Source organism: Aquarana catesbeiana, linkage group LG03 (genome assembly GCF_042186555.1).
Source record: "Aquarana catesbeiana isolate 2022-GZ linkage group LG03, ASM4218655v1, whole genome shotgun sequence".
Lineage (NCBI taxonomy): Eukaryota > Metazoa > Chordata > Amphibia > Anura > Ranidae > Aquarana > Aquarana catesbeiana.
Genome location: NC_133326.1, coordinates 375,085,406 through 375,111,495, shown reverse-complemented (window position 1 = coordinate 375,111,495; position 26,090 = coordinate 375,085,406). Strand labels below are relative to the sequence as shown.

General features: G+C 41.9%; 1 protein-coding gene across 2 annotated transcripts in view; it reads left to right on the top strand.

Moving 5' to 3' along the window:
* ARHGAP26 (Rho GTPase activating protein 26) overlaps positions 1-26,090 on the top strand; it is a 744,136-nt gene that overhangs the window by 682,369 nt on the left and 35,677 nt on the right. For both annotated transcript variants that reach the window (XM_073620639.1, XM_073620638.1), the window contains one exon: positions 18-122. In XM_073620639.1, the coding sequence (XP_073476740.1) occupies positions 18-122 (105 nt within the window). The remainder of the gene's footprint in view (positions 1-17; positions 123-26,090) is intronic.

Genomic DNA, 26,090 nt, shown 5'->3' with positions numbered 1-26,090 from the left:
TTTTTTTCTTTGGTCAGCTTACTAAATCCAAGTCCAACATCACCACTGACTTGCCCAATGTTTTCTGCTCCATCAAGCCCTATGCCAACATCTTCAACATCGAATGATTCTTCTCCGACAAGGTCAGTTAATGAAAATGTTCCACTCTGTAATTTCATTTGCATTCTCTTGTTGTGACCGTGGTATTGCAAACAGGCAGTGACAGTCTGTGAACACCCTATGTGACTAGGGGTTACAGTGTACTAACAAATAGTACAGATCATATAGCAGTGCAGTTTAGACAAACAGATCTTAACCATTTGCTATCCAGGCATTGAACTTAAATGGCCAGATGGCTCAGTGTTCCTGAACACCACCAGACTGATGCAGCCAGCAACAGTATTCCTGATCGCCACCACACGGGTCCCTAAGTCACCAAACCAGTGTAGGCCAACAGCAGTGTTGCAGATCAGTGCCACAACAGTCCCAGTGTAACCAAACCAATGTAGCCAACAACAGTGTTCCTGATCTCCACCACAACAGTCTCTGTGCCACCAGATTAGTGAAGGCCAGCAACAATGTTCTGATCACTATCCACACCACGCCACTGTCATCATGGCCAGTGCAGCCAGTAACCGTGTCCCTGACCACTGGCACACCAGTCCCAGTGTCACCAGACCAAAATGTAAGCCCAATGAGATTTAAAAATTGCAGAAACATTGCAAAAATAGATTCATATCCTTTTATTAAAGCATTGTGAATTGAGCTTAATGTGTTTTATTGAGCTCAACAGAAATGATTTAAGTTTATATTCACACTAGTGCAGTGCAGTAACACACTCATGTTAACATGCTTTGTATTTAAACATAACTAAACTCACCTTGTCAGCACCAAAATCTTCACTAAGCCTTTTCCAGATTTAGGACCTTCAGTCGTATTCTTGGCTGGGCCAGAATTGCATAACCCCAACACGTGCACATAAGATTTCATTCATTGCATGAATGCTCAGCTCAGTGTACATTCTAAAGTGGAATGCAAACAGGCAGGTGAGTTTGCTTTATTGCAGAAGTGAAATAACATGTCCCTTCTGCAATAAATAGCCTGCCAGCTCACAATTTTTTTTTTTCTGCTTAGTTCCACTTCATAGAAGAACTCTCACTACATTTACATTGTTTTGCCTCTTTGTACTTTGCCCCATGCTTGCTTGGTGCTTCAAAAACCTGGTTATGAGGTCCAACCTATCTTCCTCCCTCATGGCAAATCAGACAACAGCTATAAAGGAGACGGATCTATCATATTAAATGAAATATAACTACAATCAGCTCAATCTGAAAATTAATTAAAAAAAGCAAACAAACAAAAAATAAACAATTTTTTCAATATAGTTGCTGGCTCAAACACTGTGCAGGTGATTCCACAACTCTCCCTCGGTGCTTGATATGCAAATTAAATAGTGTAGCGCAATTAATAATAGAAGTCCATTAAACTCAGTCCATAAGCTGTGATAGAATCACATCACCACTGTGCCATACATAGAAACTGTATATTCAGTTTTCCAAAAGTGCCAATCATTCGCAGGCAAATCAATGGAATCAGACAGTCAAATCTGCTCGTTTATATCACCCCTTTTCGGGTCTGCTCCAGGTACTGTGCACTCTTTAATACTTGATGTAACCATTCATCAAAAGGCATGGGTAACCATAAAAGCTACTGATAAAGACCAATTACAGGATGCAACGCATATAGGGGGGTGGAGCTGAGCCTGTGACGTAATTTTTGAGTTCTGTGTGGTGAGCTGGGAATACACAAGTATTGGCCTTGCTGCATTTTATCTTTTGTAAGTGTTTTTAATTTATTGGGCTAAGTAAAACGTTTTGTTATGGAGAGCACTATGGGTTTTCTTTTCTGTTTTATGGTTACCCGTGCCTTTTGATGAATGGTTATATCAAGTAGTGTTGTGGTGGTGGAACACTACTGGTCCTAGGTGTGACTGAACTTGTGCTTTACAGCTGTGTCTGGGCTGATTTCTGCCATTTCTTATTTTTTTGTAGAGCTCTATATAATAACACGTACAGTTTTAGGAAGCCTGTAGCAAGTAGGGAGCTACCAGTCACATTTGCAAACATAGGGATTATTATGGAAGTGCAAGTTTTTGCAGTGGTGATGAGAGAATAAGTGAGAGGTAAAGAAGCATGCATTGGTGTAGTTACAGTGGATGTAAAAGTGTGTGGCAGTAGGAAAGTGTGTGTCTGTTCAAGTGGTGGTAGGTGAGGAAACTTGTGTTAATGCATTGGTATTGGGTGTATTGATGCAGTGGCGACAGGTGCAGAAGTGTGTGTAGGTGCAGTAATTTTTTTTTTTTTTTACTATTTATTATAGCATTTTATTATAATATACTTATAGTGAAGTTGCATACGTTTTTACCATTAAAGAAGTACAGCCAAAGCTGTTTTGTTGTACTTCTCCTGTGGAGAGCGGGCTGAAGTCCGCTCTCTGCCAACGTCACTGAATTCAGTCCAGGCTCCACGTCATCACGACCATGGAGTCGGGATCCACCTAGATCCCTGGACCAACAACCAGCTCAGCCTCTCAGCAAACCTCTGAGAGCCTGAGCCCGCCACCCCCGCCCCTCAACAGCCCAGAGCCCCAGTGAGCGAGGAGGGGGTAGAGCAGAGAGCTGTGACTGACAGTCTGCAGCTCTCTGCTCACTGAGCTTTGAGAACTGAGCGATCGGCGGTGTTCAATCGCTTGGTTCTCAGTGTAGAGGCGCCGAGGGACAGATGCAGCATCGGCTGATGCTGCATCCACCTAGGTAAGTATGATTCTTTAAAAAAAAAAAACCTAGACCTCTTTTAGGTGAAAGAAATACTAATTATACCTTGCGCCAATGTGTTTAAAAATGTTATGGAACAAAATATATTTGTAAAGCTGCGATCCCCAAATGTGTATAAAACACTGTACTAAATAGAGATTAAGTGATGGGCTCTATACTCAAGTGAATGGTACAATCGTGGATGATAATACCTGTGATGTTCAATAGATAAAATAGTAACATACAAAATCAATGAACTTCCTAAGTAATGTGCAATAAACAATAAAAGTGCTTTAAAATATCATTGTGCCCTTCTGGACAAATATTCTTGATTCTTCGCATCCAGTGTGCTGTGATGGAATATAACTCACAAGATTGCCATGACCTCTTTAACTAAAAAGAAGGTAGATAATTGCTTGAATGCTGAGTTTCCCTATGGCTGTTCACATACATAATACAATTGTCATGGATCCAGTATTGTACTCCTCCACTCTGCCATGCCACCTTAAATCAGTAAAAACTACATAGTGTGTAATACTGTTTATTAAAAAATTATTTAAAAACATGCAGAAGCTGCTTACATGAATGGTGCTCTCTCCAGCACTGGAAATGTCTGCTTAATACAATGTTAGGGTTCACCGTCACTCCGCTCAAGACCTGGAGCCAGAGTGCATTCCACCTGCCCAATGCTTGGGACCGGAAGATCGGGACCTGGAAGTTACACCTCAACATACGTTTCAGCGAAAGATGTCATCAGGAGGCCCTTCCACACTGGAGAATCAAGCATATTTGTTCAGAAGGGCACAATGAACTTTATTTGAAGAACTGTTTAATAATCAGTTAATTAATATTTAATACGCTTTGTTTTCTATGCACTTTATTTAGGAAGTTTATTGATTTTGTATGTTCCTATTTTATTTATTGAACATCACAGATATTATCATCTATGATTGTACCATGCACTTGAGTGTAGAGCCCCCTCACTTAATCTCTACTTTTTACAAACGTGTTTACAAAAATATCTTCTGTTAAGTACAGATGTTTTCTGCTTTTCAGTCTGCATACATTTTATAAATTTCTCCGTAGTCTGAGAAAGGTGAATTTTACAGTAAACTTTTTTTTTTTTTTAAATCCTGCAAGATAAAGCCATAATAGCACATTATGTGAAACTTACCCTAAAATGGAGCACTCCAGCGGTGCGCTGTCACCGCAGAAGGCGCTTCCATCTTCACCTGGTCTTCTTTCTGGGTTCGCAATGACGCCACTCCCACGCATGCACGCGGGAGCTCCAGTTCACAGCACAGGACTCTGAAAGAACAGTATGGTATGCTGTGCCTTCAGAGCGCATGCGCTGGTGATGTCAATGGCTATAGGCTTACCTATAGGTAAAAATCATGCATGGGAGTTTGCTCCCACTTTAAAAGTATTAATTGGCCTATTACTGAAATTCAGCAACACCTTATTTTAAAGCAGTATCCTATTCATTAGAATGAAGTTCTTTAACACCTTCCTGTCTGGCCTACAGCAGAATGACAACTGGACGTTGGCTCTCCCGTTCTGACTGGAAGTCATATGAAGTCCTTCAGAACAAGCTGCTTGTGCATGCCCTTGGTAGTGCGGTGTGTCGCTCTGACACATCGCACCTCTGATCACGGTGTGATCAGCTGTGTCCAATCAAAGCTGTGCCACCCATTAGTGCACATCAGTGCCCATAATTTCCACCTATCAGTGCCCACAAAGGCTGCCCATCAGTGCTGCATATTAGTGCCTCCTCATCAGTGCCATCTAACCAGTGAAGGAGAAAACCTACTTATATACAAAATTTTAAACCAGAAACGAAGAAAAACTTTTTTTTTTCAAGATTTTCAGACTTTTTGAATTGTTTAGCAAAAAATAAAAAAAACATTAGTGATTAAATATAAGGAATGGTTGGGAAAAATTGGCACTGCCCTATTAACAATATTTAATTAATTAAGGATGTAGAATCTATTAAGTCATGCAGTATCTAAGTGAGATATGCAAATAATGGATTGTCTCCTAAAACCATACGTGAAATTAACTATAATCTATAAAAGAACTGCCATATGTGTAAAAATCATAAATAAAGAAGAAAACAATAAAAAGTAATAGGACTAAGTATACAATCCTTGTGTATTAGAAAAAATGAAAGTAAGTGCCGTGTGTTATTAGAATTATATAAAAATTGTGTACAACATATGTATGAAAAATAATAACCCCAAAGATCTAAAGTTTTGTGACAGTGTGGCGCCCCTATGGAGCTAGCAGCAATAATAGTGAAAAACTCTAATTAATATTACGTAACAGTACAATATCATATATGTGACCTCCCAAATATGTTAATTTAAACCGGTCAGCTGACCTGACCTCTGTGCTACCATATATTAAATCGCAGTGAGGCTCATGTGACATAAAAACAGATTTTAAACAACCAATTATGTGCGTACATACGCAATTGTTAATAAGGCTCTACCATATGACCATATATGTTAAAAATCCTCGAGAGTCTCTATGAGAAATAGAAATACGGAACAAAGTCCAGTAAACGTGCAGTTCATGGATGCCAGGAACAGTGAACCGTGACTTCCGTGCTCATATCAGTTGGTGACTTGAAGTGCTCCCCCCTGTCCTTCCCCACTCACCAGAGACAATCACCCCCACAGGGGTACCGAGCGAAGGAGTGGGTGTCTTAGGGTGGATGTTTCCGACAAGATCCTGCTTGCGTTCCTCTGCTCCGTGGGATCCCTCCAGTGATTTAAAATTTCAACCATGCGTTCCACGACTGGGCTCCTCCTCTACTTTCCACCATCAATCTGTTTTATCCTCCATCATAAAGAAAGAAAGAAACAGGGGGCTTCCGTGGTGAAGTATGTCCAGTTTATTGAAATATACAAGTATTTAAAAACCGTAGTTCCAGTGCAGACCCGGCTGCAGGCAAGGATGAGACTAGAAAATGAATCCGAGCGTGCGTCCCACCTTGCGTTCCAGCCTGTTCTTCCGGGTATGATGTGTGAGCATGACTCCGGTCTTACGCGTTTCGTCATAGGACGTTCTCAATGACCATCTTTGTTGTTTTCTTCTTTGTTTATGATTTTTACACATATGGCAGTTCTTTTATAGATTATAGTTCATTTCACGTATGGTTTTAGGAGACAATCCTTTATTTGCATATCTCACTTAGATACTGCATGACTTAATGGATTCTACATCCTTAATTAATTAAATATTGTTAATAGGGCAGCGCCAATTTTTTCCAACCATTCCTTATATTTATCAATTAGCCCCCTGAGGGAACTAATTAGGGAAAGGCAGCAGCCCTTTCATTGTCCAAAGCACGGATTTTTTGACCTATTTTCATTAGTGATTAAATACCACCGAAAGAAAGCGCTATCTGTCTCAAAAAAATTGTAAAAAATTTGTTTGGGTACATCGTTGCATGACTGTGCAATTGTCATTCAAAGTGTGACAGCACTGAAAGCTAAAAATTGGCCTGGGCAGGAAGGCAGTGAAAGTGCACTGTATTGAAGTGGTTAAATAATGGGGGCTGCTCATACTACCCTCTTTGAAAATTGCTACTTGCATGGCTTTGTCTGGCCTCAGTACTTTTGAGTAATAGACACAGAAGAAACATGCAGCAGATGAAAGTTGTAGAAAAGTCAGAAATGCTTCGATCTATTCTTGCTGTGGATCAGTGACATGACAGGCATGCAGTTAGCATTTTCAGCAGGAGAGGGCACCCTTCATATTTGATTGATACTTTACATTTGCAAATATTATGCTTTTTTCCTATAAAAGTAAGTTAATTCAAATTTTGCAACGTCAATTTAATTTAGTTCTTTTCCTGTACATAGTACATTCAAGCCTTTACAGTAGGAAATCTGAAAGTAAAAGGGGCACATACTGTAAAAAATCTGCATCTATCCCTATCTTGCTAAATAGGCATACAATATGTTGAAGAGTGAGATTTTATACACCAGAGGGGCAGAAAGAAAGTTGAGGAATACATTCTTGGCCCTATGCTATACTTTCAGGCCAAAAAAAATAAGAAGAGTATTAGAGCCAGTTCGTGCCCTTAAAATCTCAGCAGGGTTGAAGAGGTGTGACAGCGGCCAGAATATCGCAGCTCTTACATCATCTGACAAGGCTCTCCAAGGTGCCAGACGCACAGTAACAGTAACCAAAATACATATAATGTCAAATGGTGTTTTCTACAAAGCAACAGCAAGCACAGTAGTTGTAATGAAAGCTCAGGCTTTAGAAGCATTAGTTCACTAGCGGGCTGTGTGATCTGGATTTGGATACAGTTAAAGTGGAACTCCAGCCAAAAAGTTTTTGTTTTAATATAGAAGGAGCAAGGTTAAAACCTCTGTTTATAATATATTTTGGATTCACATTCGGACACTAAAGCTCTGCTGATGAGCACATTGTTTTAATGCACTTCTAGTACATATGATTTTCTTTTATGCTGTGGGATTTCATCTGTTTTGTTTATAACTTTGGTGGCAATGCTAAAGCAGCGGCAGTGATATATATTCATTGTCTTTTGTTTTGTTTGTTTTTTTAATATACCTTTTGCCTATTTTTGTTTGGCAAACTTTTGTTTAGCACAGTGCTGCTGATGACCACATGGGGGGGGGGGGGTTTATTAAAACCGGTGCACAGAGAATCCAGTGTAGTTGTGCGTGGTATATTTACAGTATCTCACAAAAGTGAGTACACCCCTCACATTTTTAAAAAAAATTATTATATCTTTTCATGTGACAACACTGAAGAAATTACACTTTGCTACAATGTAAAGTGTGCGTGGTATATTTACAGTATCTCACAAAAGTGAGTACACCCCTCACATTTTTAAAAAAAATTATTATATCTTTTCATGTGACAACACTGAAGAAATTACACTTTGCTACAATGTAAAGTAGTGAGCGTACAGCTTGTATAACAGTGTAAATTTGCTGTCCCCGCAAAATAGCTCAACACACATCCATTAATGTCTAAACCGCTGGCAACAATAGTGAGTACACCCCTACTTAAAAGTGTCCAAATTGGGCCCAAAGTGTAAATATTTTGTGTGGCCACCATTATTTTCCAGCACTGCCTTAACCCTCTTGGGTATGGAGTTGACCAGAGCTTCACAGGTTGCCACTGGAGTGCTCTTCCACTCCTCCATGAAGACATCACAGAGCTGGTGGATGTTAGAGACCTTGCGCTCCTCCACCTTCCATTTGAGGATGCCCCACAGATGCTTAATAAGGTTTAGCTCTGAAGACATGCTTGGCCAGTCCATCACCTTTACCCTCAACTTCTTTAGCAAGGCAGTGGTCATCTTGGAGGTGTGTTTGGGGTCGTTATCATGTTGGAATACTGCCCTGCGGCCCAGTCTCTGAAGGGAGGAGATCATGCTCTGCTTCAGTATGTCACAGTACATGGTGTCATTCATGGTTCCCTCAATGAACTGCAGCTCCCCAGTGCTTACAGCACTCATGCAGCCCCAAACCATGACACTCCCACCACCATGCTTGACTGTAGGCAAGACACACTTGTCCTGGTACGCCCCACCTGGTTGCAGCCACACGCTTGACACCATCTGAACCAAATAAGTTTATCTTGGTCTCATCAGACCACAGGACATGGTTCCAATAATCCATGTTCCTAGTCTGCTTGTCTTCAGCAAACTGTTTGTGGGCTTTCTTGTGCATCATCTTTAGAAGAGGCTTCCTTCTGGGACGACAGCCATGCAGACCAATTTGATGCAGTGTGCGGCGTATGGTCTGAGCACTGACAGGCTGACCCCCTTCAACCTCTGCAGCAATGCTGACAGCACTCATATGTCTATTTTCCAAAGACAACCTCTGGATATGATATTGAGCACGTGTACTTAACTTCTTTGGTCGACCATGGCAAGGCCTTTTCTGAGTGGAACCTGTCCTGTTAAACCTCTGTATGATCTTGGCCACTGTGCTGCAGCTCAGTTTCAGGGTCTTGGCAATCTTCTTATAGCCATACCATCTTTATGTAGAGCAACAATTCTTTTTTTCGGATCCTCAGAGAGTTCTTTGCCATGAGGTGCCATGTTGAACTTCCAGTGACCAGTATGTGAGATTGAGAGCGATAACACCAAATTTAACACACCTGCTCCCCATTCACACCTGAGACCTGGTAACACATGACATCGGGGGAGGAAAAATGGATAATTGGGCCCAATTTGGACATTTTCACTTAGGGGTGTACTCACTTTTGTTGCCAGCGGTTTAGACATTAATGGCTGTGTTTTGAGTTATTTTGAGGAGACAGCAAATTTACACCGTTATACAAGCTGTACACTCACTACTTTACATTGTAGCAAAGTGTCATTTCTTCAGTGTTGTCACATGAAAAGATATAATAAAATATTTACAAAAATGTGAGGGGTGTACTCACTTTTGTGAGATACTCTAAGTGATATTAAAACTTCAGTATGTAGTCTTATGCATAAGCTGTGCATGCATACTGCAAATATTTTTTTTTAGAATAGCCTAGCCCAGAATAAGGTCAGTATTCTAACTTATTTATGTCAGATATCACCCATATTGTTTGTGTTTTGGATAGAGAGAAGAATTGGATCCCCTGTCCAGCTACTTTTTGGGGGAGATATACTAAAACTGGTGCACACAGAATCTTGCACAGCTGTACATAGTCAGTGTGTTACGGGCAGCAGAGTAGGTCCTTCTCTGGTGGCTGTTTATGTGATTGTGTCTCCCTCCCCTTAAGTGTATTGCTTTGGGAAATCCCAGATAGTAATTATTATAGCCTGCTCTGTGTCCCGTGATGTACTCCAAGAAATGGATTTTACAGGTAAGTATATATAAAAAAAAAATTATGTTTTTTTTTTTTTTTTCTTGCACTTCAGTGCTGTTAGAGGACCATAGTATTTCAAAGACTATTTACACTAGATAAAAAAGGCATAGCACAAATTAATATAGGGCTAAGTTCTTGTGTGTTAGTCAACCAAAAAGAAATGTGTCATATCAGCCCCATCCTACTTCCAGCATTTGATTGCTCTACTACTTTTTCCTGGCTTCATTGTTTTAATCCAGTGTAATAAGTAAAAACAATATCATTTCTCTGCATTTACAAATGACAACTTCTGGTAGAAATTCAGTGTCTTTAGTTGAAGTTTGGTAGTTTCCAAAAAGCAGAACAGGAAGCATCCATATTTACTACTGTTACATAACCTTGCTTAGGTAACCGGTAGCCATTTGCAGTCAGTGGTTAATGCAGGATTTTAGTGTTTCTTTGTGTGACTCAACAAGTCGCTTATTGGTGCTTCAGGATCTCCCAAAACGCTCATCATCACACGTTTTTCATTTCCTTTTTTTTTTGGTGTTGTTCCTTATTCTGCAACTTAGTCACTTCCCTATTTACACTTAGTCCACTGATCTAATGTATTTTGTACTGAAGATAGCATTCGTGGTGTTTATATTCATATTATCAGATAGATGCCTGGTGAAAGATAATTTCCTTAATCAAGTAATTTATATTCTCCCCTTGTATTAAATAGGGAAAATAGCCATGGTGGTTTAAAAACTGCACTATAAAATGTTTGCTTAATAAGAGATATGCATTTGTTAGTGGAGAACAGCCCTTCTCAACCCTTCCAACACAATGGGGGTTATTTACGAAAGGCAACTCCACTTTGCACTACAAGTGCAAAGTGCACTTGAAATTGCAGTGAAAGTGCACTTGGAAGTGCAGTCGCTGTAAATCAGAGGGGTAGATCTGAAATGAGGGGAAGCTCTACTGATTTTATTATCCAATCATGTGCAGGCTAAAATGCTGTTTTTTATTTTCCTTGCATGTCCCCCTTAGATTTACAGCGACTGCACTTCCAAGTGCACTTTCAGTGCAATTTCAAGTGCACTTTGCACTTGTAGTGCAAAGTGGATTTGCCTTTCGTGAATAACCCCCAGTGTAACCCTTGAAATAACTTTCAGATATCAGGGAACCTCTGCTAAAAAGTATTCCATCTACAACTCATGATGCATTAGTATGATGGTCCGTGGGAAGAATGCTCCTTACACTTGTGGTCATTGAGAAGAACCCCTAGCAACCTCTGGAGAAACCCTAGTGGTTATGGTAAAAGGTGCCTAGGGCAGTTGTGGGTAGAGACGAAGGGGTTTGTGCTGTGTAATTGAAGTCAACAGAGCTCAATTTGTTAGACTCCTTAGACCCCTTTCACACTGGGGCGCTTTTCAGGCGTTTTGGCACTAAAAATAGTGCCTGTAAAGCACCTCTGGCGCCACGTCCTGCAAGGGTGGTACGCTTGCAGGACGGGGAAAAAAACTCCTGCAAGCGGCATCTTTGGGGCGGTGCGGGGGCAGTGTATACACTGCTCCTAAACCGCCCCTACCCATTGAAATGAATGTGCAGCACTGCCGAAGTGCCTGCAAAGCGCTTCGGCAGCGCCGCAACACAGGCACATTTAACCCTTTCCTCGGCCGCTAGCATGGGTTAAAAGTGCCCCGCTAGCGGCCGAAAAGCGCCACTATAACAGCGGTTAAGCACCACTAACGCCGGCAGCCCCCCAGTGTGAAAGGGGTCTTAGAGAACATGTGTTTCTGAGTGGTTGAAGAACTGTACAGTGCCAGTCAAAGGAACCAGTTAGTCGGGCTCAAGTATGGACACCTCTATTTAATGTGGCATCCAACCCAAAACCAAAAATGTAATATATTGCAGCTTACAAAGTCTTGGATGTGGTAGCTGCATTACTTTTTTTTTTTTTTTAGGCTTCCTTTCCTTTATTTTTACAAGGTGATCCTGCCAGTAAGCCTGTAATTTTTCAAAAGTACACACACCCTTGCAAATGTATCAGTTACAGTAGCACACCACCTGTATTACAGTGTCCCAGTCTGGACCCAGTCTGGATGAAGGGGCACCTTTAGATAGCAGCATTGATAATCTGGGGCGAAGGGGAGTGTAAAATCCAGCCATACAGGGAAGGAAGTTCAGCAGGGGCCAGCCAAACTTTGCTTCATATTTGGGCAGGCTGGTTGTACAGAAGTCGATCTACTGATTGACTGACTTCTGTATAGCCAGCCTGTCAGTATTTTTGCACAGAATCAGCATCACAGACACTGTGTAGATGGGGCAATCGGATCATTTTGTTTTGTTCAGCACACTGGTTGAACGAAAAAAAAGAGAAACAATTACTAATCTATGGACAGCTTTAGCTGTACTAGCAGATTTAGATACACTAACAAATTGAAGCCAAACTCCAGCTCACACTTTATAAGCAGTTAAAGCAAACTATTTTATTTTTCCTTTTTGGATAAATGTTTTCCAAAAAACGCTAATCACTGTAAGTGGTAAATGGTTTGTCTCATCCCTGTAAGGGCTAGTTTACACTTGCTTTAAAACATGGCTTTGGAAGGGCTTTGTTAAAGCTTTGAGTGCCAGCTAAAGCCCCTGTCACTAAATAGAATAGTTAGCTTGCAATCCTGTTTACACCTTTTGTTTGCTTTGCTTTGGCTTTGCTTCAAAAATTATACCCCATGTTGCTTTAGTGGTGCTTTAAAGCATCTTCAAAGTCTCCATAGAACTCTATGACAAAGCTCGCTTGAAGCACCTGCAGGTTTTGAGAGTCTTTAATTTAGCTTTAGCTTCGCTTTGTTTTGGAGAAATTGCAGGTATGAGATATCCACACACACACACACGGGACATCTGTCAAGCTTCAACAAAGCCTCTAAAGAGCATCACTGAAGCATCACCAAAGCTTCACCGAAGCATCACCAAAAGTTTTGCCGAAGCATCTAAAACACATCATAAAAGCATGTTGAAGTGATAGGCGCTTTAATGTGTGTTGAAGCCAAAGCAGGTGTAAATGAGCCCTAACTAATATATCTGCAAGAGAGCTTGTACATTTCCCTATAGTCACATCAGCGTTTGTAGTCAAGGAGCTTACAATCCAAGGTCCCCAAATCACATTCATACACATACTATGAACAAATAGATTTTTTACCCTAATTATGATAACCAGAACCAAATTTAGACACTAAGTCCCAAACACTCTCCCTTTCTCATTTGAATGTTCCCTATAGTCGCATCCCATTTATCTCAAAAGAGCTGAAATATATCACACATTTATCTCAATCTAGATTTAGAAGCGGTGATTTTGGGATAATTCGACAATTGAATTATACTTATGATGCCACATGTATGTATTTTACACACATTACGCATATCGCTCATTGCTCATTTTGAATATGACATCAAAGTTACAGCAGGGAGTGTGATGGGTGCAGTTGCCGGGCAGACACATTTAGTGACTCTAATGCCGCGTACACACAAGCGGACTTTACGGCAGACTTTGCCCGGCTGACTTTTCGACGGACTTTACTATGGACCTTCCGAATGAACGGACTTGCCTACACACAATCAACCAAAGTCCGACGGATTCGTATGTGATGACATACGACCGGACTAAAACAAGGAAGTTCGTAGCCAATAGCTGCCCTAGCGTCGGTTTTTGTCCGTCGGACTAGCATACAGACGAGCGGACTTTTCGACCGGACTCGAGTCTGTCGGACAGATTTGAAACATGTTTCAAATCTAAGTCCGTCAAACTTTTGAGAAAACAAAGTCCGCTGGAGCCCACACATGATCGAATTGTCAGACGAAATCCGGTACGCTGGACCAAGTATGCCGTAAAGTCCGATCGTGTGTGCGGCATAAGTGACGGTTCACACTTCTGTGCTCTGCGAGATCTCATTTGATTTGCACCGCACTGCAGTGCAAATCACATGCGATGTCTGTCCAATGCGATTTCAGCCATACAGAACATACAAACTCGCACAGTACCCTTTTTTTGGTCCGCACCAGAATGGGATCGCATGGGTGTGAACACCCATGCGATCCGATTCATGTCCGAACTGACAGTTCGCAGTGCGATATGCGAGCTGAAATGGGGGTGTCCTTAACAATGTACATATGTCAGTGTGAACTGCCGTGCGAGTCGGGTGCGATGCGGGAACCCATAGTGGATTCACAGGGTTCCCACATTGCACAAGTGTGAACCGAGCCTAATGCTGGCCATACACTATACGAAAAATAGGACAAAATTCTATTGTTTCGAACGCTCTTCCGATTTTCTGATAATTAGTGGATGGCGAACGATAATCTGTTTCAAATTTTCAGCCCCGAAAATTCGATTGACAATTCTGAAATATTTTTATGGAATGAATGGACTTTTTGTAAGGTTATTGGCTTTCTCGCAAGAGAAAAAATGTTCGTTTTTTTTGTGCGCACGTGCAAGAAGACTTTAACCTGGAATTTTATTTCATCATTTCCCTTCTAATGTGACCAAATCGAATGATTAACCCCAGTTAATTTATGTCCATTGAAAGTTTATCTTTCGAAATTCTGTCACTACATGATGTAGTATCTTTTGCCCTTCCAAAAATTTTTACGTTTTTCTAAATCTCTATCGTCCAATTTTTCGTATAGTGTATGGCCAGCATTAGGGGTTTGAATTACTAAAACTGGAGAGTGCAAAAGCTGGTGCAGCTCTGCATAGAAACCAATCAGGTTTCCAGTTTTTTTGTCAAAGCTTAAGGCTCGGTTCACACTAGGACGACTTGTCAGGCGACCTAAGTAGCGTCCCGTTCAGTACAATGGAACCGTTCTAATCGGAGCGACGCAAGTCGCTCCGACTTAGAAAAAGGTTCCTGTACGACTTTGGGGGCGACTTGCATAGACTTCTATACAGAAGTCGTTTTGCAAGTCGCCCAGGCAGTCGTGTCCAGGTCGCCTCGGTGAGGCGACCTGCAAGTCGTGCCGCCTCTGGTGTGAACCGAGGCTAATTGATCAAGCTGAAGTTAGAAGTTGACTGGCTACCAGGCACAGCTGCACCAGTTTAAGTAAATCAACCCCTACGCCTGCACTTTTAACAGGCTCTGCTTCACTGAGCTTACTGCATGAATGTATAGTGTGTATGAATGGTCCTGCATTTACTGTAAGTAAAGTGATCTCAATGCATATGATATATAGGGTAAGTGGGGAAAGGGGTGAGCTTTCCTGGACAGACTTCGAGCAGCAGTGTTGTGCTACTGTGCCTATTGAGAATCTAGCACTCTATTTCATTGCACTTAAATATGACACTTTAGAGGTTTTGCTATTGTGATATTTAAAGCTGGAATTAGTACATATTTTTTAAGGATATAGCATTTACACATTAGCATCTGTGTATCCCTTTACTTGCAGGTGGCTCCTTTGAGCAGCAGTCTTTCAGTGCTATGAAGGTTAACAGAACCTTCTGCTACTAAAAAGGGTTGCTCCACTCACCCCCTTCTACCTTCTCTTCCAGTCATATTACTTGGTTTGCTAAACTCTCACAATGCATCTTATTCTGTAAATAGGCAGAGGAAATCCTGCCATTCCACGGCTCTTCCTCCATTTACAGAACATGATTCATTGTGTGGAAGTTTTGTGAATGGCAGAGAGGTTTTGGTGGGCAGTGCAACTTTTCTCAGTATCAGCTGCTGCTATTTACCTTCACAATGCCAGAAGATAGCTGCTCAGGGCAGTATCCACCAGCTGTGAAGGAGACACAGCAGGGATGATTTTTACCAGAAGCAGCTGCCTGCAGGTATCTGGATACACACATTAACAATCTCTCATTAGATGAGGTGGAAGGGGGGGGGGCGTGATCTCACAATTTCTACCTTGTCCAGAGAATGCTTTGCATCTATTGAAAAAAATGCAAGGGGTTCTCTGAATTGCAGTCATGCCAGAAGATCGCAACCATCACTGTAGTAACTTGAGCTACTTCAATGATTTACAGCTTCCACAGAGGATGATCAGGCATTACCTATGCATACTTACAGTGGGGCAAAAAAGTATTTAGTCAGCCACCAATTGTGCTGACTAAAGTTCTCCCACCTAAAAAGATGAGAGAGGCCTGTAATTGTCATCATAGGTATACCTCAACTATGAGAGACAAAATGTGGAAACTAATCCAGACAATCACATTGTCTGATTTTTGAAAGAATTTATTTGCAAATTATGGTGGAAAATAAGTATTTGGTCACCTACAAACAAGCAAGATTTCTGTCTCTCACAGACCTGTATCTTCTTCTTCAAGAGGCTCCTCTGTTGTCCACTCATTACCTGTATTAATGGCACCTGTTTGAACTTGTTATCAGTATAAAAGACACCTGTCCACAACCTCAAACAGTCACACTCCAAACTCCACTATGGTGAAGACCAAAGAGCTGCTGAAGGACACCAGAAACAAAATTGTAGACCTGAACCAGGCTGGGAAGACTGAATCTGCAATAGGCAAGCAGATTGGTGTGAAGAAATCAACTGTGGAAGCAATAATTAGAAAATGGAAGACATACAAGACTACTGATAATCTCCCTTGATCTGGGGCTCCACGCAAGATCTCACCCCGTGGGGTCAAAATGATCACAAGAACGGTGAGCAAAAATCCCAGAACCACACGGGCGGAACTAGTAAATGACCTGCAGAGAGCTGGGACCAACGTAACAAAGGCTACCATCAATAACAAACTACGCCGTCAGGAACTCAGATCCTGCAGTGCCAGACGTGTCCCCCTGCTTAAGCCAGTACATGTCCGGGCCCGTCTGAGGTTTGCTATAGAGCATTTGGATGATCTAGAAGAGGATTGGGAGAATGTCATGTGGTCAGATGAAATCAAAGTAGAACTGTTTGGTAGAGACACAACTCGTCATGTTTGGAGGAGAGAGAATGCTGAGTTGCAACCAAAGAACACCATACCTACTGTGAAGCATGGGGGTGGCAACATCATGCTTTGAGGCTGTTTCTCTTCAAAGGGAACAGGATGACTGATCCGTGTACATGAAAGAATGAATGGGGCCATGTATCGTGAGATTTTGAGTGCAAACCTCCTCCCATCAGCAAGGGCATTGAAGATGAAACGTGGCTGGGTCTTTCAGCATGACAATGATCCCAAACACACCACCCGGGCAACAAAGGAGTGGCTTCGTAAGAAGCATTTCAAGGTCCTGGAGTGGCCTAGCCAGTCTCCAGATCTCAACCCCATAGAAAACCTTTGGAGGGAGTTGAAAGTCCGTGTTGCCCAGCGACAGCCCCAAAACATCACTGCTCTAGAGGAGATCTGCATGGAGGAACGGGCCAACATTCCAGCAACAGTGTGTGACAACCTTGTGAAGACATACAGAAAACGTTTGACCTCTGTCATTGCCAACAAAGGATATATAACAAAGTATTGAGATGAACTTTTGATATTGACCAAATACTTATTTTCCACCATAATTTGCAAATAAATTCTTTCAAAAATCAGACAATGTGATTGCCTGGATTTGTTTCCACATTTTCTCTCTCATAGTTGAGGTATACCTATGATGACAATTACAGGCCTCTCTCATCTTTTTAAGTGGGAGAACTTGCACAATTGGTTTCTGACTAAATACTTTTTTGCCCCACTGTACATTGGGTCAAACTGGACCAGTCTGAACATGCAAAATATATCTTAGCTCGAGTTCAGCTTTAATTGAAGAATGGCTTTCTGTGACTGTTTCTCTGGCAGTCCTAAAGTGCAAAGGCCAAAGCCTTTCTCCCTATTTCTACAGCAGAGGTTGTATAAGCCTGACATGACCGTAAAAACTTTACCGAACTTATATTGTTTTTGGGTTTTTTTTCCCAGCACAAAATTTCCTGTGTAATGATTAGTAAATACTTGTATAAAACTGTCCCTTTTTTTTCATTTTTTACAATACTGGTATCTTGCATACATGTATATGTATGTCCTCAGATGCAGGTTCTTGGATTTTGTGTTATGGATTTGAACACACTGCACGTTTTACGGGTCTGTGTGAAACACTGAAAACAATGCAGCTGCATTCAAATCAGTAAATAAAAAACACTCGTCAATGTGTGAGAATGAAGCCTAAAGATGCAAGTTAAGGGTACTTGCACATGGTACTGATGTATGAGATACATATATCAGATATTCCCAGCAAAAAAAAAAAAACACAAGGACGTAAAACTTGCACTTTGTGAGCTTTTTGGAGTCATATTCTGCAGTTGTTTTGAAATTTCTATTGTTTACTCTGGCAACCTTTTAGAGATGCTCTTAGTGCTGGATTGATATGGTGTCCTGGGTTGGGTTGGCCACTGTTACTGTGGTATTTTACTTATTTCCCGTTTTCTATTGTTATGATATGTCTTTTAAGCTTTATTTTACTATGATTTTTGTATGTATCTTTGTGCTTTAAACTTTCTAATAAAACATACTGAAAGTAAAAAAACACGAGAATGGGCTGTATAGCAAATGCGCATTTTCATGTATACAAATGCTTCAAAATTCTTTTTTTTTTTGTTTGTTTTTATCAAGGGAGTATGGTGTTTGTGCGAATTTTTACTGATGTATGCACAGTACAAGTTTACGTGCCTGTCTGTGCAAGCCCAATAAAACCATAGGCTGCGTTTTAGGTCAGAAAAAAAAGCCACCTGAATCTGTTTTGAGTAACAAGTAGATTCATCAAGGGTATTGTTTTTTTACTTTTTATTTCAACCAAATTTTGTCAACAAAATGTTCAATGCGCATAGTTGTAAAAAGCCTCTATACTTAAAGCTGATTTTCAGCCTCCCCCACCCCATAATTATTTTTTTAACCTCTGCTTCCCGGGAGGCGGGAGATACGCACCCAGCAGATCCAGCTTCTTCCCGCCGAGATCCTCTTCTGTTTTGCCACCACTTAGTCCTGTGCCACCATGTTTTGTTGTGACAAGCACAGACTTACCAACACTGAATAACTGTAAATCAGAAAAATGTTATCTGACTTTTGCTCTGGGATCCTGGTAGGTGAGATGTAAGCATGGACAGTGGATCGGTACTGCCTTGCCTTGGCTCTGATTAGTGCTTAAAGCGGAGCTCCACCCAAAAGGGGAAGTTCTGCTGTAAGCACTCCCCCCCCCCCCCCAAATATGACACATTTGGCATGTCATTTTTTTGGGGGGGTGGGGGGAACAGGTACCTAGTTTTGACAGATACCTGCTCCCACTTCTGCTCAAGCCACCTAGGCGACTTGAGTGGAAGTTCTCCTCTTCCCCTCCCTCCTTGCAATCTTCTGGGACATGTCACATGTCCCAGAAGATTGCCCGACCAATGGGGAGGCGCTGCGCAACTAGCACACAGCTGTGAAGCCACAAGCTATCACAGCCGTGTGCTCACACTTGTAATACCTGCGCCGGAGAGAAGCGAGGGTTCAGGCAGCTGCATACCATGCGTCAGGCGAGTGTGTGTTTATTAAAAGTCAGCAGTCACACTTTTTTGTGGCTGCAGACTTTTAATAAACACAAAAATGAGTGGAACTCCGCTTTAAGGTTGTGTTGCAGTGTTGTTGTAACACACATAAGACCTCATAATATCAAATCAGAATTATTTGAATGCTATAGCATAAGTGAGTGTGGTTGCTAATTATGTTCACCCCTTTAGGAGTACTAGCCTGGCGTACCAAATAATCTGTTCCTTCAGTTCCATACAACTGAAATACTTTTCATTATTAAAGTAAGGACTTCTGATTGTCTGGCAGCAGAATGCATGAGAATTATTTTCTTTTTTTTTTTTTTTTTTTTTTGCATCTGTGATAACCTGAACTCAGTTTTTGCTTCACGTTTTCCTGATTCAGCAACTTGATTATTTTCTTTTTTGGGGGGAAAGTTAGGGCATGTTCTGATGGATGTCTGACTCCATGCCAAGATCTGTTTGAGCAATTCTGAGCTGGACATTTTGGTGTATAATGTGTGAAAGTGTGGACCTCACTTGTTTTCTTTGGTGGATAAGTTGTCCTTTCTTACATGTCTCTCTGCACTTAACTCACCAAAGTGCAAATAAAAACCCTGTCTCTAATATAGATACCAGTAGTCTACTAGAATGGATGCTTTCACATGTTGTACCTGAAGTACTACCATGAACTGGGAGCTTTAACAGATATCCATAAGTAACGGACGTTCTGAGTATTGCACTTTATGCCCTGGTTTTATGAACCCCCAGACATTGAATTGTGTAATCTATACATAATTCTTGGAATTTACAATATAATGGCTCTGTTGAGTACATGCACATTCTGGGACCCATTTGATCAGGAGCCATGTATATCACTGACATGTTTTGCATTGTAAGTGGAAACTCTAGTGTGCTGCCCCAACGGGGGCCTAGAATTTATATAGACTGTTTTCATAACCATTTTCTATGGACTTTTATATTTAGTTCACATGCTGCCATCTAGTGACCCTTTGTGGTAATGCACTTGTTTCTTATGTTCTTTTTCCCTTATCTTGTGACACATTTCCTTTGCACGTAATGCTCCACCCTTCTTCCTGTTATTGTACTTCCTGTGTCATGGATGCAGCTATAAGCCACATGTAGCAGGGCACATGTATTCTACATTGTAAGCTACAGACAATATCATCTTTTGACCACATAAATACCACAACCTATTCATCTGCTGTAACCTGATGTTCAGAATAAAAGCACCTCTGTGGATTGGTAAGTTCAAACTATCTGCTGAGGATTGTCCTCAGTGATTATATCTTATACAGACCAGGTATAGAGGTCTCACAAGTGATAAATCGCTTCACAACAATCAGAGTCAAAAGATGTATAGAATTTCCACAGCCTGCTGTGTATATGTGTGTGCCTGATCTGCAATCAAGCTCAATGCCATCTTTTGAAGCACATGGTCGCACGAGTTTACTGCACTTCATGTGAATGTTAAAAATTTTTTCTCTACATTGAACTGTGTTAACCCACCTGTCTAAGCTGCTGTTCGTCTTCTTAAAGAGACAGTACCATTTCTTGTAAAAATGTGAAAAATGTCTAGATAAGACTCTGAGCACCCCTTTGTGGCTGAACCAATGCAGATTCATCATGCCTCTGAACCCGCAGATGTACAGGGAGCAGATTCTGCAGATATTGCCGAACAGAGTGTAAGACCAAATGTACAATAAAACCTACACAGAAACGCAGAGAAAACTATGAAACCGCTAGAGATGAGTTCTCCAGCAATCTGTCAGACTTATGGGATAGAACTTCACACTGCATGTCAGTTTTGTCACAATTTAATGATCGACCAGCTGAACTAAGAGACTCTATAGATCGCTTATCTGCCGCGTACGAACGTTACCAGGAGCTGTTTGCAAAATACACAGCTTTCTTTGAGGATTGCAATATAGAGGACTCTTCAGCAGAACTGACCGGGGCTGATGCACTAAACCAACAAAAGTATCTCTTAGTGCAAAATGCCCAGCGTAAGGCAGAACTCCGCATTGCTCAACTGCATGAGACCATTTGTCACAGATCCACATCAACCAAGCACACTGCACGTTCTTCTATATCCTCTCGCTACAGAAGTTCAACATTAAGCGATAAGAAAATAGAGGCCTGCGCTGATGCGGAATCAAAAAAAGTGCAAAGCTTCTTTGCCAGAAGGGAAGCAGAACTAGAAACACAAAAGGCAAAGATGGAAGCTCAACAAGCAGAAATAGTGGCAAAGATGAAAGCTCAACAAGCAGAGGCAGATTCCCAATCAAAGATTCTGCAAATGGAAAGGGAGGAAGCAGCTGCCCTGGCAAGACTGAGAGTACTCGAACAAGCGATGGGAGAAAGTGCTAACTCAGACTGGTCCATCCCAGCGGAACTGCAAGACCCAGTCGAACATGAATATGTAAAAGTGAAATATGTACTAAAGCATAATGTTTGCAATGATACAGAGTTATCTCCTGTATGTCTTACTAACAACAATGTTCTGACACTCAACACAGAGACCTCTTAGCTCCAAATGCCTGAGCCTCCTCAAGTCTACAACACAAGTGCATCTATGCAGCAAACCGCATCACTTCTTGCTGACAACAAGGTGACTTCCAGTGACAAGCCACAGCCAGCACAAGCCTTAGGGACTACACCACAGTTAAATGCTCCCGCAACATCATTTCATCCTGGTAAACCTCCCCCTTCTTCACCAGAGAACTTTCACACCCGAGGGGTTCCACAAGTTACTTTGGCACCGAAGAGTGAGAGTAGACTTGAATGACTTCGCCAGATATATGGTACACCGTGAGCTCATTAACACTACCCTCTCAAGGTTTGACAACTGTCCGTAGAGCTACAGGGCCTGGAGATCAACCTTCAAAGCTGCCATTGCTGATCTCAACCTTACTACCAAGAAGGAACTTGATTTGCTTATAAAGTGGCTAGGGCCAGAATCTGCAGATTGTGTTAAAAGACTGAGAACAGTGCCACCCAGATGCAGGTCTTGTTGCTGCATGGGCAAGACTTGAGCTACCCTTTGGTAGCTCTGAAGCCATAGAAAGCGCTCTATTCAAGAGACTGCAAAACTTCCCGAAAATAGGGAACAAAGACTATCGCAAGCTCCAAGATCTGAGTGATCTTCTCGTGGAGCTGGAGTTGGCAAAGACAGACCCACGTCTACCTGGACTAAGCTTCCTGGACACTGCTCATGGTGTCAATCCAGTGGTGCCTAAACTACCATACGGCCTGCAAGAGAAATGGGCACAACAGGGCTCAAGGTACAAAAGAGACTATAACGTATCTTTTCCTCCATTCGCATATTTTTGCAGGTTCATCAGTGATCAAGCCTGGACGAGAAACGATCTCAGCTTCAGTGAACCCAACTTACCTGCTTCATCATCATCATCCTCATCAAGGTATGATAACATAGCAGCTAAATGTAGAGACTTTAATAGAGCAATATCTGTTAAAAGGACAGACATCTCACCACCTGTATCCTCTCCTGCTCACCAGAGCGATTTGGGTGACAGAGATAAAGACCCTAATCGTCAGTGCCCTATTCACAAGAAGCCTCACCCCCTAAAGAAATGTCGTGGGCTTAGGGCAAAGATGTTACAAGAGTGCAGGGAGATTCTTCAGAAACTTGGAATATGCTACAGGTGCTGTGCTTGTTATGGACATTTTGCTAAAGACTGTAAAGTTGTCATCAAGTGCACAGAATATAGTAGCGACAGACATGCTACTGCTATGCATCCGGGCCCACCCTCAGACAATTCACAGCAGCCTCCTACCTCCAGCCCTGTCTCAAGTCATGGCAGGGAGCAACAAGGTCATGCTCCAGCTACAGCTAACGTTTCTTCTTCATGCATAGAAGTCTGTGGAGAAGACCTAGATCCCAAATGCTGTGCTAAGATATGCCTAGTCAAGATATACCCAAAGGGTCAACCTGAGGAAGCTATTAGGATGTATGCCATAATAGATGAACAGAGCAACAGATCCCTGGTTAAGCCTAAATTCTTTGAGATCTTTGGTATGGAGGGACATGCATCACCGTATACTCTCAGAACCTGTTCTGGTCGTGAAGAGACCTTCGGCAGAAGGGCCAATGGGTTCATGGTCTCTCATATCAATAAGGGAGAGGGCATACCCCTACCAACATTAGTCGAGTGTGACCAGATACCAGGCGAAAGGGAAGAAATTCCTACTCCAGAGGCTGCATATCACCATCCTTACTTGAGCCACCTTGTTAATGAAATTCCTGCAATGGACATGAATGCTGAAATCTTGATCTTGCTAGTAAGAGACATTCTCAGAGTACACAAAGTACGCAAGCAGTGCAATGGACCTCATGATGCCCCTTACGCACAAAAACTCAATCTAGGGTGGGCGACGTATGCTTGGATAGAATGCGTACGTCATCCGAGATCCACTCCTTCAAAACTTACATGTTAGGAAACGGTCGTGCATCCTACTTCAAACAGTGCCCTCACCATTATGAAGTAAAAGAGAACCCTCTTGACATCATCCAGGTACCTGGTGTCACTCCTAACCTTTGTGATGACAACCTAGGTACCACAGTGTTTTGTACTACAAGCGATGACAACAAAATAGCCTTGCCAGTCGAAGACAGAGAGTTCATCAAAATAATGGACAAAGAATTCTTCCAGGATGAGTCTAACAGCTGGGTTGCACCATTACCTGTTCATGCTGCAAGGGTTAAACTCCCAACCAATCGTGAACAGGCTCTATCCAGATTCAACCCAACGTACACTAAAGAACAGGCCTGAATTGAAGGACCATTTCATCGCCTTTATGAAAAGGATCTTTGACAATGATCACACCGAACCAACTCCACTACCAATAGACCAGCTTTCAAAGTGGGAGTCCTGGAAACAATCTCTATATGCCTTATGACGCATACACACGAGCAGACTTTTCGACCGGACTGGACTGGTCTGACAATTCGACCGTGTGTGGGCTTTATCGGACCTGCAGCGGACTTTTTCGGTCGAAAATCTGACGGACTTTAGATTTGGAACATGTTTCAAATCTTTATGTCGGAACTCCGCCGGACCCAGTTCCTATCGAAAAATCCGCTCATCTGTATGCTAGTCCGGACGAAACACTGACTGACTGACACTAGGGCAACTATTGGCTACTGGTTATGAACTTCCTTATTTTAGTCCGGTCATACGTTATCACGTACAAATCCGTCACTTTGGTGTGATCGTGTGTAGGCAAGTCCATTCATTGGGAAAGTCCGTCGGACCAGTCCGGTCAAAAAGTCTGCTCATGTGTACGCGGCATTAGATGAAATCCTTATACCATGCTGCTACACTTCTGCCTTCCTTGCCACAAGTCAGAGGAAAGAGCTTCACATCTTCTCAGATGCATCTACTGAGGCCATAGCAGCTGTCGCTTACCTCAAGGTAAGAGATTCTTCTAATCAAGCCCACATAGGGTTTCTGTTTGGGAAAGCTAAGTTAGCACTTAAGCCTGAACACACGATTCCCAGGCTTGAACTTTGTGGGACTGTGCTAGCTGTAGAAATAGCAGATTTCATACTGCGTGAGCTAGACATTCAGATAGCTGATGACAGATTCTACACAGACAGCAAAGTTGTTCTGGGCTACATATACAACCAGACTAAACGTTTCTATGTCTATGTCAGCAACCATTTAGAGAGAATCAGGAAATCATCTAAACCTTAACAATGGCATTATGTTCCATCTGAACCCTGCAGATCATGCCACCAGGCCTATGCTTGCAAGTGTCTTTGCAAATTTTTCTTGCTTAACAAGTCCTGAATTCCTGCTGGATCATCAAGAAGAAACCACAGCTGATGTCTTCAGTCTTCTAGTTCCAGTGTCCAAAGACCCAGAGACCCCAACTATCCTTACACCAGCTACTCTTCTTACACGGAAGCTTAGGTCTGTTCCTGTTCCACCTGAAAACTTTAAAGCAGGAAATCTGTGCTATGACCAGTGGAAGCGAGTACAAAACCTCGCCAACTGCTTCTGGAATCATTGGAAGATGGAGTATCTTTCTACTCTGCAAGGACGCAGGAAATGGCAACGGCTGAACCCTAACATACAAGTTGGAGATCTTGTTCTGCTTAAGGACCAGCAAGCTGAAAGAATCGAATGGCCCATGGAACTTATTGTAAAGAGCGTTCCTAGTGATGATGTTAAGGTACGCAAGGTGGAGGTGAAGGTTTCAAGACAAGGGACTGTAAAGACTTTCATCAGACCTATCACGGAACTTATTCTGCTCTTATACTTTGGAGAAGGAACTTGTTTGCCTACGCTGCTGGATCCTACCTGTGACTTCAAGAAGAAAATGTCTTGGACTTGAGCTGACATAACTTGAAGCCTTGAATTAAGCGTTGTTGCATTATATGTATGTTCTTTTTATGTCTTTCAGGTCTTTAAGACATCTAGCAAATTACACTGTTTGTTATTTGCAGTTGCATAACTAACGTTCTGATGTATATAGTGACATTTACCAATGCCAGACGGGGAGTGTGCTGCCCCAACAGGGCAAAGAATTTATATAAACTGTTTTCCCTAACCGTTTTCTGTGGACTTTTATATTTAGTTCACATGCTGCCATCTAGTGACCCTTTGTGGTACACTTGTTTCTTATGTTCTTTTTCCCTGATGTTATGACACACTTCCTTTGCACGTAATGCTCCACCCGTCTTCCTGTTATTGTGCTTCCTGTGTCATGGATGCAGCTATAAGCCACATGTAGCAGGGCACATGTATCCTACATTGTAAGCTACAGACAATATCACCTTTTGACTGCATAAATACCACAACCTATTCATCTGTTTGTATCCTGTCATCTGCTGTAACCTGATGTTCAGAATAAAATCACCTCTGTGGATGGAATCAGTATTTGGTGAGTTCAAGCTATCTGATGAGGATTGTCCTCAGTGATTATATCTTATACAGGCCAGGCATAGAGGTCTCACAAGGGATAAATC